The 12,627-nt window shown below is 38.8% G+C and overlaps 1 protein-coding gene and 1 long non-coding RNA gene across 4 annotated transcripts in view; both read right to left on the reverse strand.

Moving 5' to 3' along the window:
* Positions 1-12,627, reverse strand: part of LOC309642402 — a 229,856-nt gene that overhangs the window by 161,626 nt on the left and 55,603 nt on the right. The gene's annotated exons all lie outside the window — the stretch shown is intronic.
* PCGF5 (polycomb group ring finger 5) overlaps positions 1-12,627 on the reverse strand; it is a 115,240-nt gene that overhangs the window by 33,565 nt on the left and 69,048 nt on the right. For 2 of the 3 annotated variants that reach the window (XM_082423943.1, XM_082423941.1), the window contains exons 3-6: positions 11,430-11,526; positions 5,555-5,610; positions 5,382-5,441; positions 2,765-2,913 (exon numbers count right to left, since the gene is read on the reverse strand). In XM_082423943.1, coding sequence (XP_082280069.1) covers positions 2,765-2,913; positions 5,382-5,441; positions 5,555-5,610; positions 11,430-11,526 — 362 coding nt within the window. The remainder of the gene's footprint in view (positions 1-2,764; positions 2,914-5,381; positions 5,442-5,554; positions 5,611-11,429; positions 11,527-12,627) is intronic. The other variant, XM_082423942.1, reaches the window with a different exon arrangement.

Here is a 12,627-nt window from a genome sequence, read left to right on the forward strand (position 1 = left end):
GAATTTCAGAAGGGATTCACTAAGGTGGAAAAAACATCACAAAAAATAGAGGTCTCGGGTCTTGACAGAAGTCTAGGACAATGGTGAGAAGAGGAAAGAACATGCCAAAAAGGAAGGATTATTCAAAGCTTTAGAGGGTTTTAAATATTCTTAATACAAGCCTTTATATATTCTGGATGCAAATCCTTTGTCAAATATGGGTGCCAACTTTTATGTTGGTATTCACAAATAAATGAAAATAATCATGTGTCTTGAGACAGATTCACTGATGGGAATAATGGGAGATAAACTCGTCAAGATAGGGGTTAGTGAAAGAGCTTGAATGCTAACACAAGGAGTTAATACTTGATTCTAGAATGTGGCAAACTATGGCCATGGCCCTCAAGCCAAATCTGGCTGTTTTCGTAAGTAAAGTTTAATTGGAACACAGCCAAGCCAGTTTGTTCACTATTGTCTATGGCTGCTTTAGTGCTAAAATAAGCAAGCTGAGTAGTTGCAACAAAGCCCATATGGCCCACAGAGCCCAAAGTACTTACTACTTGACCCTGATAGTGGCCATGAGTGCTTGCACACACTCAGGCTGAAGCCTCAGCCCTGGATAATAAAAGAAATTAAGGATACAGGAAACAGTTCAGACTACTTTCAAAAATCTAGATATAAGGTGAGCAGCAGTGGACTGAGGGGGAATTTTGCAGGACTTATGACTGGTTGAAGGGGAAGGGTAGAAGGTCAAAAACGTCCAAGATTTTGAATTTCTATGATTGGTTGAAAGATAGTAGTGAACCAAATGTAAAATAGATAGATAGCTAGTGGGAAGCAGCTGCATAGCACAGGGAGATCAGCTTGGTGCTTTGTGACCACCTAGAGGGGTGGGATAGGGAGGGGATATGGGGATATACGTATACACATAGTTGATTCACTTTGTTATAGAGCAGAAACTAACACGCCACTGTAAAGCAATTATACTCCAATAAAGGTGTTAAATGAAAATAAATAAATAAATAAATAAAACTTAGAAAAAAAAAGATGGTAGTGATAATTGAAACAGCATGTTTGGAGTAAAGTTAGGTGGAAGTACAGTATAACGAATTTGTCTTTAAACATGTTAAGTTTTATGTATTAGTGAAACTCCCAACTAGGATACTGAAAGTAGTTAGAGATATAATACTTCAACTTGGGAGTGATGGCAGGTTTGGAAAGGGGCATTTAAAAGTTCTTTGAATAGCTGAAAACACAAAAAATAGAAGTGACCTCCTAGGATGACTGTAGAGAAAGAATAATTGAGTGGAGGACTAGGTATTAGCTATAGTCACATATATAAAGCAGAAGACAGGAAGAAGTAGTCAGTGGAGACAGTATTGGAGTGGCCAGAGAGAAAAGGTGAGAATTGGGGTAGCACAGTATATGTCATGTAGGCTGTAAAAGCTGTTTTAAGAATGAAGGCACAAGGATGGAGAAAAGTCTATAAAGGAAAGAGTGAAAAGATAAAAAGTCAACTGGAATGGCAAAGCGTCCAAGATGCCAAAAAGAATATCAAGGGCAAAGGGTAGTTAATTTTTCAGATGAATTTCTAAAATGCAATGTTTTATAACTGTCATACTAGAAATCCTGCAGAGAAGTAGACTTCACATTTATTTATGAAGAGATATTCCACCTTTCTATTGACTTAATTTTCACTACAAGATAATAACTCATGTACTAGAGAGCTAAAGGATGATCGTAATCTCTATTAAGAAAAACATCCGCAAAAGAGGATTACAGAAATGACTGGGAATAAGAGAGAAATGTAAAGTTATTAAAAATTGATGAAAAGACTGACAAAAAGGAAAGGGTGCTGCACCAGGGCATAAAAGCCAATAGAGAAGCCTGGAAGGATAAATAGGTACAGTGGCCACTTCTCTAAATACTGCTGTACTCTATTACATGCCTTGTCCAACCAACCTCTCTTAACTAAATCAACTATCTTATGGTATTATAACTGTTTGTATGTGTAAGACCCAACCAAAAGTCCTTGAGTGAAAATACTTATTATTTACATCTTCACTGACTAATATCCACATAGTGGATAAACATTCATTGAATCACTATGCTAACACATATTTCTTTTTGCAAGATGCTGGGAAAACTTAATCAGAGTTGAAAAATTTTGTTTTTAACTTCCTAACAGGAAAATTTCATTAAATGTATTAGTAAAAAATTCAACTCACTGGCCTACAGATCACACAGAGGAAGTAAAGGAAACGTTCACAGGTACTTTATGACATCCATCAAAACCAATTATGTTGTTCATAAAATGTATTAGCCATGACATGGATAGTTTTTTTGAATTGCAAATAAAAACAGAGAAACAAAACAGAAAATCAGAAGAGGATGAATAAAAGGTTGAAGATGCTTCCCAATATGAAATGATCTGAGTCTGAGCTGGTGACTACACTTAAAAAGGGAAAAACAGTGTATATGAACTCCCAACAAAGGTATAAAAGGAGGTTGAAGAGAAATACAAGCGTGATTCTCCTCATTGGCCACTAGGTGGTGGCAGTGACCCAGGACGGTTCAGTTGTGAGGTTTAGAAATCAGGAGCCTGAAGTAAGCAACTGCTTGGCTATTTGCAGGTAAGAGACTGTCGGAGGATGACATTCTATTTGTTTATGTTAATAAAAATTTGAAAGCAAACATTCTGAAACAGTAGGAAAATTCATCAACAAGTTATGAAAGGTTTACTATAAAATGATAATGAAAAAAACAACTGTACTTGTCCACTCACCTTTACTACATTGTCCCCTGATTGTCCATTATTTCGTAAACAATCTAGGCATATAGCAATTTGTGGGTCACTTCTGTGATAGTCTTTATCATCTTGATTTTCATCACCTTCTTCATCTACTTTAGGTTTGTCAACTTTTGAAGTATCATCTGTATAATTTAAATAAAGCTAAGTTAACTCAGTTGATTTTATAGTTAAGCAACAATATACTAACCATGAAAACAAAAATAAACTTTAAAAAACATTTCTTAACAGTTTTTGATAAAGAATAACTGAAACTTTTAGTACCTTTAAATGTCCCAACCACTCAACAATGGAAATATTTTAAAAAAACCATCAGTGACTTATGAACAAAGCTTACGACTTCTAGGCTCACTGGGACATCCAAATGAAAGATTCAGGACTAGCTATATTTGGTCACAAAAATGACTGCCATTAGTGATGAGACCACTTACAAATTGATAAGATATAAAAATACTTCCAAATTCTATATATATTCAAAATTTAAAACCAAGTACTCTTTTCAAACTAAAATATTCTCTAAGTTCTCAAAATTTCAAATTATTAGATATTCATAAAATTAGCTAGTGAAATAAGTAGAATGAATTCGCTTTTTTTTTTAACATGTATGTAACTGTGACATTAAAACACCATCAAAGAAATCTCAGTAGCATATTATAAATAAATGTATTTAACCTATGAAATACCAGAAGGCTACATATAATGCAACTATATATGTTGATTCATTCATTTACTGAGTGCCTTTAACTCTGTTAAGACTAAGCCTGAGGAAACAATATTGAAGCTGTAGTGTTACCATCCTCACCCTCATCGTGTCAGAGTATTTAGAAGGAGGTACAGGCAAGTAAAGAAAACAGACGGAGAAGTCGATAAGGACTTTGATATAAGAGGTAAGATAGACCAGGTGGGCACATATAACAGAGTTCATAAACCCAAACTCTGGGGTGAAGCAGAGATTCAGGGGAGATTTCCAGATAAAATGTCTGTAAGCTGAAACTTGAAAGAATTAGTCAGCCAAGCATTACAGTATAGAAAATCCCAGGGAAAAAAAAGACCACTTAGCTCCTCTTTAATGACTGTAGTAAAAGCATTACAGATGTATCATACAGGGCAGGTGGGTTCTCTCTTCTGCCTTTTTATATAGAACCCACATAGACAGGAGCTGCCTTCTATGAACCAAGATCCAGCTCCAAGAAAAGGTCCAAATTCTTCACCCAAACTAAAGACCAAATATGATAAAATACTTTAAAAAGGCAGAAATATGGGAAAAGGGAGATAAACACAAAGTAGGCTACAGTCCTTCGCTAGTTCATCTGTAAGACACACAGTCATGGACTAACCCGACCACATAGCTTCTGATGACAAGCCCTGGCTCCTGTCCTCTTGAAAAAGTAGTCAAAAACTGGAACATTCAGTCAATTTTTACCTATATTTTTAGTATAGAACTACTGTCTAAATTGCAATTTACACTTGGGTAAAACAAGCCTTTAGTTAAGTCGTTTTTTGCCAGGCTTGGCTTCTTTGCCCATTTCGGTGTTTTGATTATAGATTAAAAATAATCCCTTGCTACCTTACTCCAATCATTCAAAACTATTCTCAAACCTCCCCTGCTATAGGAAGCCAGCCCTGCACAGTTAAGTTGAACTAAAAAAACTCTGATCCCCATTTTACATATGAAGAGAGAAAGCCATTTTAATGATATGTAATTGACAATCCTGTGAATCTTAAGGAAAAACCAGGGATGGAAGACTGAGCTCACAAGTGAGCCTATAAAAACAGACATACATCCTTGAAAGATTTCAGTGGTATTTTTAGGCCATCTTGAAACAAACCTCATATTTAATGTCAATAGGAAAGGATACTACTTCCTTATAATTTCAGGTACGTTGTACTTTTTTTTCTTTTGTGTGAATTATATACATACTAAAAACATTACTCTGCCCAGTAATGTTTGCCACTTTCCTTATTTATTAAAAATTAATGATTTCTGGGTCTCCTGGGACCCAAAAGGGAAATTTGGTCACTTAGCACAGGTGATGGGGAAAATTCCCATAAGTGCCTAGAAATATTTTTCAAATCTTAGGATATATAAATTTGCATCATCTGAGCTCTACCTATGAAAAGTTCATTCCAGATTATCAGAGCATAGCAAGATCCTCTGATCTGGCTCTCGGCTACATCCCAGTTCCCTCTCCTATTAAACATACAAAATAAAATCAAACAGCAAACGCCTCATTGTTTAGTTGCAGGCTATGGCTATTTCTTACTTCAGTCTCCTTTAGCGCTCCAGCTAATATTGCTATAATCAGCGGTCACTCTTCTGTTTTATCTCCTTTTTCTCTTCCCAATTTCCTCAATTTCCAATTACCTTCAACTGGACTGACTCCAGATTTACATGCATTTATATAAAAATCTCATGATTCTATATAAAAAGTTCATAATTAGAGAAAGGTTCAGAATATAAAGGGGTACATGAATTGTACCCCTTGTACAGGAGAAACTTGAGCTTGAAGAGAGAGATTAGTTCACCACAGCTACAAAAAGCTGACCCATTTGAGAGATTCCATCAGATATAGAAGTAAAAAAAAAAAATCACCTTGTCCATTTTCTTGAGGCTTGTTTTTCTTCCAAAATTCAGACTCACGCTCAAGTTCTTCTAATTTAAAAGAAAAAATTACAAAAGTAATAGAAACACAATCATGAAGTCTTTAACAGAAATGGTGATTTCACAAAACACAAAACTCTGCAAGAACCCAAAGAGCAACTTACGTTCTCGTAGTCCAGGGACCAACTTAAATATAATTTCCTCTAATGTGTTATCCAACCTTCCAAAGAGGAAAAAAGAGAATATACAAACAATGAAGACATCAAAATCCAATAGGTGAACCATTTAAGATCTGCATCTCACATATACTACAAAATATAGAACATACACAGTTTTGGCACAAGTACCACACCCAACTGCTCTGCGAGTGGAGCACACCTATTTCCAGCCTGTCCTGGTGGAACACAGATTACAAAAATGGTCCCGTCCCCAGCTCTCTCTACAATCTTGCCCCTCTGAACAGGACTTTGATAAAGGGATGGAGTCTATTTCTCCACTCTGAGAATATGGGCCAGCCCTGAAATGTGCTCGGGCCAAAAGGATGTGGCACAAGTGACACTGCTTAGCTCTGAGCGCAAGCCTTATGAGGCGTATCACGTGCTTTGGTGTGTTTTCTTAGAATCCTGTCACCATTAGAACAAGTCTGGAGGACGTGACACTATGTCCAAGGAGCCAAGCTGCCCTGCTGAGGCCATCTCACACTAGGTCATGGACAGCCCAACCCAACAGGACAGAACCCAGGCTAGGATAAGCAGAGCAGCGACTGACCAGCCTCTGACTGCAGTCACCCGAGCGAGCCCAGCCAAGACCAGCAGACCCACCTGGATCTGTGAACCACACAGAACTGTGAGGAATAATAAATGCTTTTACTGTTGTGTTCAGCATGAAATTTAGGGGTGGTTTGTTATACAGCAATAGCTGATGCAGCCAGCTATTGCTTTCAAAATCTCTACCACAACTCTGGCTCTTTCCTATGAAAGAAATAATCTCCAGTCTTCTCTTCTGAGAAATTTAGACCATTCTTCCTAGATAAAAACCGTAAATATTTATCTCGACATTCTTCTCGTCTCCTTTTCCTGCTGTATCTGAGCATAACTCTTCCTTTCCACGGCTGTCATTTCTTTATCTTGTCCTCCTGAAACACCCTTTCCGCTCATCTCCGTCACCCTGCTCAGCTGCATTACTCTCCTCCAACTGAAAACACGGATACGTTTCTCACATCTACAAAACCCCCAAACCTTGGCTTAACCCTATTGTCTTTTCAAGCTGTTAGCAGATACGCAACCTCTTCTTCCAACTGGAAAAACTATGAAATCACAGTTGACATTATTTCTGTCACATATTTTTGCTTCTTTTACTCGACTGAACTCCTCAAATCATCCATAACTTCCATAATGAATAGATTTAAAATTTTTTTGAGAGCTAAAATTTAAAAAATCTTAATTACTTTTAAAGTCATTTTTCTCCTCATTGCTCTGCAGCAGTTTATCAGTGCTGCCTGACGCTGCCTCCTTGAACATTTCCTTTCCTGGTTTTTCTTTTTTTCTATCAACTCCCTTTGTCCCCAAGATATTTTTCTTTTCCAACTACCTCTACATCTGAGTATTCTCCTTTGCTCTGCTCTCTGCACCCTTTGACCTTTTCTACAGGCTGCCTTCCTTGAAGATCTCACCCACTTTTGTGACTTCAAAACTAACATATAGGCAGATAACATATATATACACACACACACACACATTGCATCTCTCTGCTGAGTCAAGTTCCATACTTCCAACAGATGCTGAATATCCCAAGCACCTCCTTTTGTTCATATATGTCAAGACTACCTTATCTATTCTCCTTCAACAAAATACTGAATACCTCTGTCTTACTTTTTAAAAATTAAATTTAGAAATGATACCATATCATTCCCAAATAGGCTCAAAATGCAAGCATTATTTTAACCTACCTGTCTCTCCTGCTTCACATATTTACTCACCAAGCCCCAGACAGCTGCTTCTCAATGTTTCTCCCACCCAGTCTTTCCACATTTCCCATCCTTCCGTTCCCTCAATTACCACCCTATTTAGAGGACAGCATAGAGAGATTTCCCTTTACCTTGACATGCTCATGATGAATTTTCCTTAAGCACTAATTTGATCATTATTTGCCTGCTCAAGAACTAATTTCTTCCTACCACCTGGCTTCAAGTGTTTATATAACTTGAGTCCAACCTACAAAGTGTAACTGGTGCTGCTCTCCTGTCACTCTTCTCTAGCCAACTGACTTGCTCAATTATCCCCAAGAATGCCTTGCCTTTTCCAATCTGTTTTCCTCCCTCATGCTCTTCATCCTGGCTCAAATACTCTTTTCCAGTTCCTACTCTCCAACCAAACTGATGTTACCTGATTCTTCAGGACTTACCTACTAACTCCTTCACAAAGTTTTCCCAGACTATTTAATAGTAGCAGTGTTGAAGAGAAGTATTATTTCTCTTCTTCTTAATATTTGTTTTATCAATGTAATACACATGTATAATTTACAAATCAAACTTCCCCGTAACCTTATATGAAAATACAACATTTTTATGCCCCGCCCTCTCTGTTCCTGATTCTTACAACCCCAGGGGCAACTGCTTTCAAATCCAAGCTGTTTCGTCTAGTATTTACTTTCATATTTCTATATATATGATAGATAGATAGACAGATGATAGATTAAAAAACAAAGCCATTCTTTCTCTGCTGTCTAGGTTTTTCTGACCTCCTTCTGTGGGAGATAAAGGTTTAGCTCTCTGATATCATCCTGCCATGCCCCTTTCCCCCCAACATATGTTTTCCCAACTCTCATCTTCCTAATAGTCTTACTGCCATTTTAAAAATAATGAGTGTTTACATGGTTAGGATTATCTAAATATTCACAGTGTACTCTGATTAAAGATATCCCCTCCTTCAACTTTTTTCTTTCCCTGGCGTTAGTAATTGCTTTCTTTTCTTCATCTGCTACATACCCATTCCCAAATTCTCTGAAAGAATTTCTTCTTACTATGCACAAACGGTTCAGGAGTCAACTAGTTCCATTCCTGTCCCCGTGGGACATCACTCCTCACCAACGTCATGTTCTCGCTGCCCTCGCCGTCCATTCAGGATTACCCCACAGCAGCCATTACAGCCACAGCGTGCATGCACCTTTGACTCCCCTGTCCCTCCCTCACTTGCTCAAAATCATTTGGTGTGACCACACCACCAGTCCAATCCAGCTCTCCATCACCTTCTACCCATGGGCTGGAAAGCCCAACCACACCCCTTCAAATTCGTAACTACAGCCCAGGTGTGCCTTTCAGGTTGCCAGGACTCACACTACACTTCCCAGTCCATTTATTCTCTTACTTTCCTGGACAACACACTTTCTTCTCTCGCCAACCCCTACACCTGCCTTTTCCGTCCTTACTCTTGGCTGATAAACATCTTCTCCTCAGTGAGACACAAACTTGCACAGACTCTGACCACCACATCTACCTATGGCATCTGCACCCATGTCTACGCTGCCCTCCTACCTGCTGCTACACATGACCTGTATGAAGCCAGTCTCTTCTATTAGATTTCACTCCCTCTCAACCACCCAAGAACACTGCTTCAGCAATGCCCCCTCTCCCCAACTCTCCTATTATTACCTTTCTGCTCTTTCCTGGATTAGTCCCTTCACACATGCCATTATTTCTCCCACATCACAACAAAATAGAAAAGCCTTCTTGACTGTACTTCTCTGAATGGCTACCATCCCATTTCTTTGCTCCCACTCCCATTTGTGGCAAAACTTGAAAAAGTTGTCTATGCTCACTGTTTCTAATTCTTCTTCCTCCCTTTCTCTCTTGTAACAATCCAGTTAAGTTTTTGCCTCACAGCTCTACTGAAAGTGCTCTTGTCAAGGCTGATGACCTCCAAGTTGCTAAATCCAACTGTCAACTCTGTCTTCACCTTACTACATCAGACACAGTCCACCACTCCCTCTTCTTTGCTTGGCTTCCAAGCCGCACACTCAGATCTTCCCTCTCCTATACTGACTGTGCCTTTTCAGTTTCCTTTGCTGGTTCTTCCTCCTCTCCCTGACCTCTCAATGTTGGAATGCTCCAGGGATCAATCCTTGGTCCTCTACTCTTCTCTCTGCACTCACACCCTTACATGATCTCATCCAGTCCCACAGTTTTAAATACTGTCTACATGCTGAAGACTACCAGATATTTAACCCCAGCCAGACCTCTCTCCCCTGGAATCACAGACATGTATATTCACCTGCCAACTTCTCTCTTCTCTGAAATGATTAACAGACTCAACTTGTCCAAATCCAAACTCCCCATCTACCTGTCCCCCAAACCTGCTCTATCCTTAGTCTTTCTTATCTCAGTTAATGACAACCCCATTCTCTAATTGCTCAGATCAGAGATCAGGTCCACAATCTCTGAGCTCCTGGCCCACTACCCAGGCTCCCTTGCTGCTCCTCAGACAAGTTGCAGGTGCCCTCCTAACTCCTGACTCAGGCCGTGTGCACTGGCTGCTCCCCTGATCTGAAACAGGCACGCTTTCCCCAGATTTATGCATGGCTAATTCCCTCAGAGACAGCAATTCTGTGCTCAAATCTCACCTTCTCAATGAGGCCTATCCTCACCATTTTATTTAAAACTGGCATCTGTCCCTCCCTTCACTTGCAGCACCTTCTCAGAGCTGCTGATTCAGAGGGTCTGAGGCAGGGCCCAAGAACTGTCATTTCTAATAAGATACTAATGGTTTGGGGACCACACTTTGAAAACCAATGGGCCAGACATTTACTTATAGACAAATTATTCCAACTATAGGCACTAACATAAAAAAGAAGTCTAAAATGTAAGACTTGCAAATCCAGACTTACAGAATGATGGCAAACATCACATAGAGGTGAAGTTAATAAGGGCTCTCTAGAGAATATCTAATTCTGTTTTTCAATGGGTACTTTCCTGAGATTGCACAGTTGATCTATGGTAGAGCTATGGTAGGAACAGTGGGAAGAAAACGGGCTTAGTGGTGAGGACACCTGGCTTGTAGCTGGGAAGTGACATCTGAGTTTGCTAGGACCTTAGGCAATGTTGTCACTTCTATAAATTTCAATTTCTAATCTTGAAAAAGGATTTGGATTAGGATCTTATGTAGCACTTCTATCTTTAAAAATATATGATTATACTTCTTCATATTATTACTATTTATTTGGTATAATGATTACACCACTAAGTAAATGGTAAAAAGGTAGTCATTTTTAAAATTCTTTTAAATTTTACATGAATGTTTGTACACTCTTTTTGAATATATGATACATTTTTAAAAATTAATAGTATCAAGGTTAGTCTCCCTGACCATCAGGTCTGCCCTCTTTCCACTACCGTGTAGCTCAGCAAATATAGAGTATTTTGTAGAATATTAAAATACTGAAAATAGGGGACTTCCTTGGTGGCACAGTGGCTAAGAATCCGCCTGCCAGTGCAGGGGACACAGGTTCGAGCCCTGGTCCAGGAAGATCCCACATGCCGCGGAGCAACTAAGCCCATGTGCCACAACTACCGAGCCTGCGCTCTAGAGCTGTGAGCCACAACTACTGAAGCCCGTGTGCCTAGAGCCCGCGCTCCACAACAAGAGAAGCCACCGCAATGAGAAGCCCGCACACCACAACGAAGAGCGGCCCCCGCTCGCTGCAACTAGAGAAAGCCACGTGCAGCAACGAAGACCCAACACAGAGAAAATAAATAAATAAATTTAAAATACTGAAAATAACTACAACTTAAGCAACTTAAAGTAACTTAGAGCCTGAGATGAAGTTATAATTTTTAACTTGGAAATGTGTTTCTTAAATATTTAATATGCACAGCCTTATTTTTTGTTTCCTCTTAATAAAATAAATTGAAATAAAATGCTTTAAAATGAAAATCATAAAACCTACATTAACTGAGTCAAAGAGCTAACGAATATGATGCATAATAAAAATTAAGAGTTTATATAATTTATTTAAGTTAGTTGAACTAAAAATACATTTACGTACCTCAACATTTCTAATGGGTTTGTCTCATGAACCTGGTTGCCACACCTTGGACAATCATTGCTGTCTTCAAAGTGCTGGACAATACAAGTCTTACAGACTGAGAAGAAAAAAAGATGTTAGGTTAAAATACATCATTTGAACTTAATGTAATTAGAAATAGTCCTTAAAAATTATCTACTACATGTAAAATACCATTCTTTAATCAATAAAACCTTAACATTATAACACTATAAAAAAACCCAACTGAAGTAAAGCCTACTGCCACAATACAAAAAGTACAGACTATTCTGCTTATTGTTTTTCTTAAATATATTCACAAACCAAACAATTTATTCATAGCACTATAAAAAAAGCTGATGCGTTTACATAAAATGATAGGATTTTCATTTAAAGAAGTAGGACAAGGAAAGGTAAAAGCTGGTAAGTCAGGCCCATCCTTTCTTCTCCAAATAAAAATCAAATCTGAAGCACAAAATCTGTGTAAATTAAAGATTCACTTTCCATGCAATGTTGAAAAAACTTGAAAATCTAGTATGTTATCTTTAGAGATTTTAGAAATTTACCCCCAAACTGGAAATATGAAAAAAATATATTTTTTTAATTAATTAATTTATTTATTTATTTTTGGCTGCGTTGGGTCCTCGTTTCTGTGCGAGGGCTCTCCCCAGCCGCGGCGAGCGGGGCCACCCCTCATCACGGTGCGCGGGCCCCCCACAATCGCGGCCTCTCCTGCTGCGGAGCACAGGCTCCAGACGCGCAGGCTCAGCCGTTGTGGCTCACGGGCCCAGTTGCTCCGCGGCACGCGGGATCCTCCCAGACCAGAGCCCGAACCCGCGCCCCCTGCGTTGGCAGGCAGACTCCCAACCACTGCGCCACCAGGGAAGCCCCCAAAAAAATATTCTTGTTAAAATTATCTCAAAATGAAATAGGGCTAGAAAGTACTCATAAATGTAAGCTTTGAACATACAGAATCTCAAATTCAAATATTTATGTGTGTGTGAAATTATTAATTACAAAACCATGGATTTTCTATGTAGCTCTATTTAGAAGACTGATGGTATCTGCAGATGTGGAACTCGCGGATATGGAGGGCCAACTGTAAGGGACTTGAGCCTTAGAAGATTTTGGTATCCAAGGGGATCTTGGATAAATTAGCAAAATTGATGGATGGCAAAATAAAAATATACATATTATAAAA

Source organism: Balaenoptera physalus, assembly GCF_965194825.1.
Source record: "Balaenoptera physalus genome assembly, chromosome: 14".
NCBI lineage: Eukaryota > Metazoa > Chordata > Mammalia > Artiodactyla > Balaenopteridae > Balaenoptera > Balaenoptera physalus.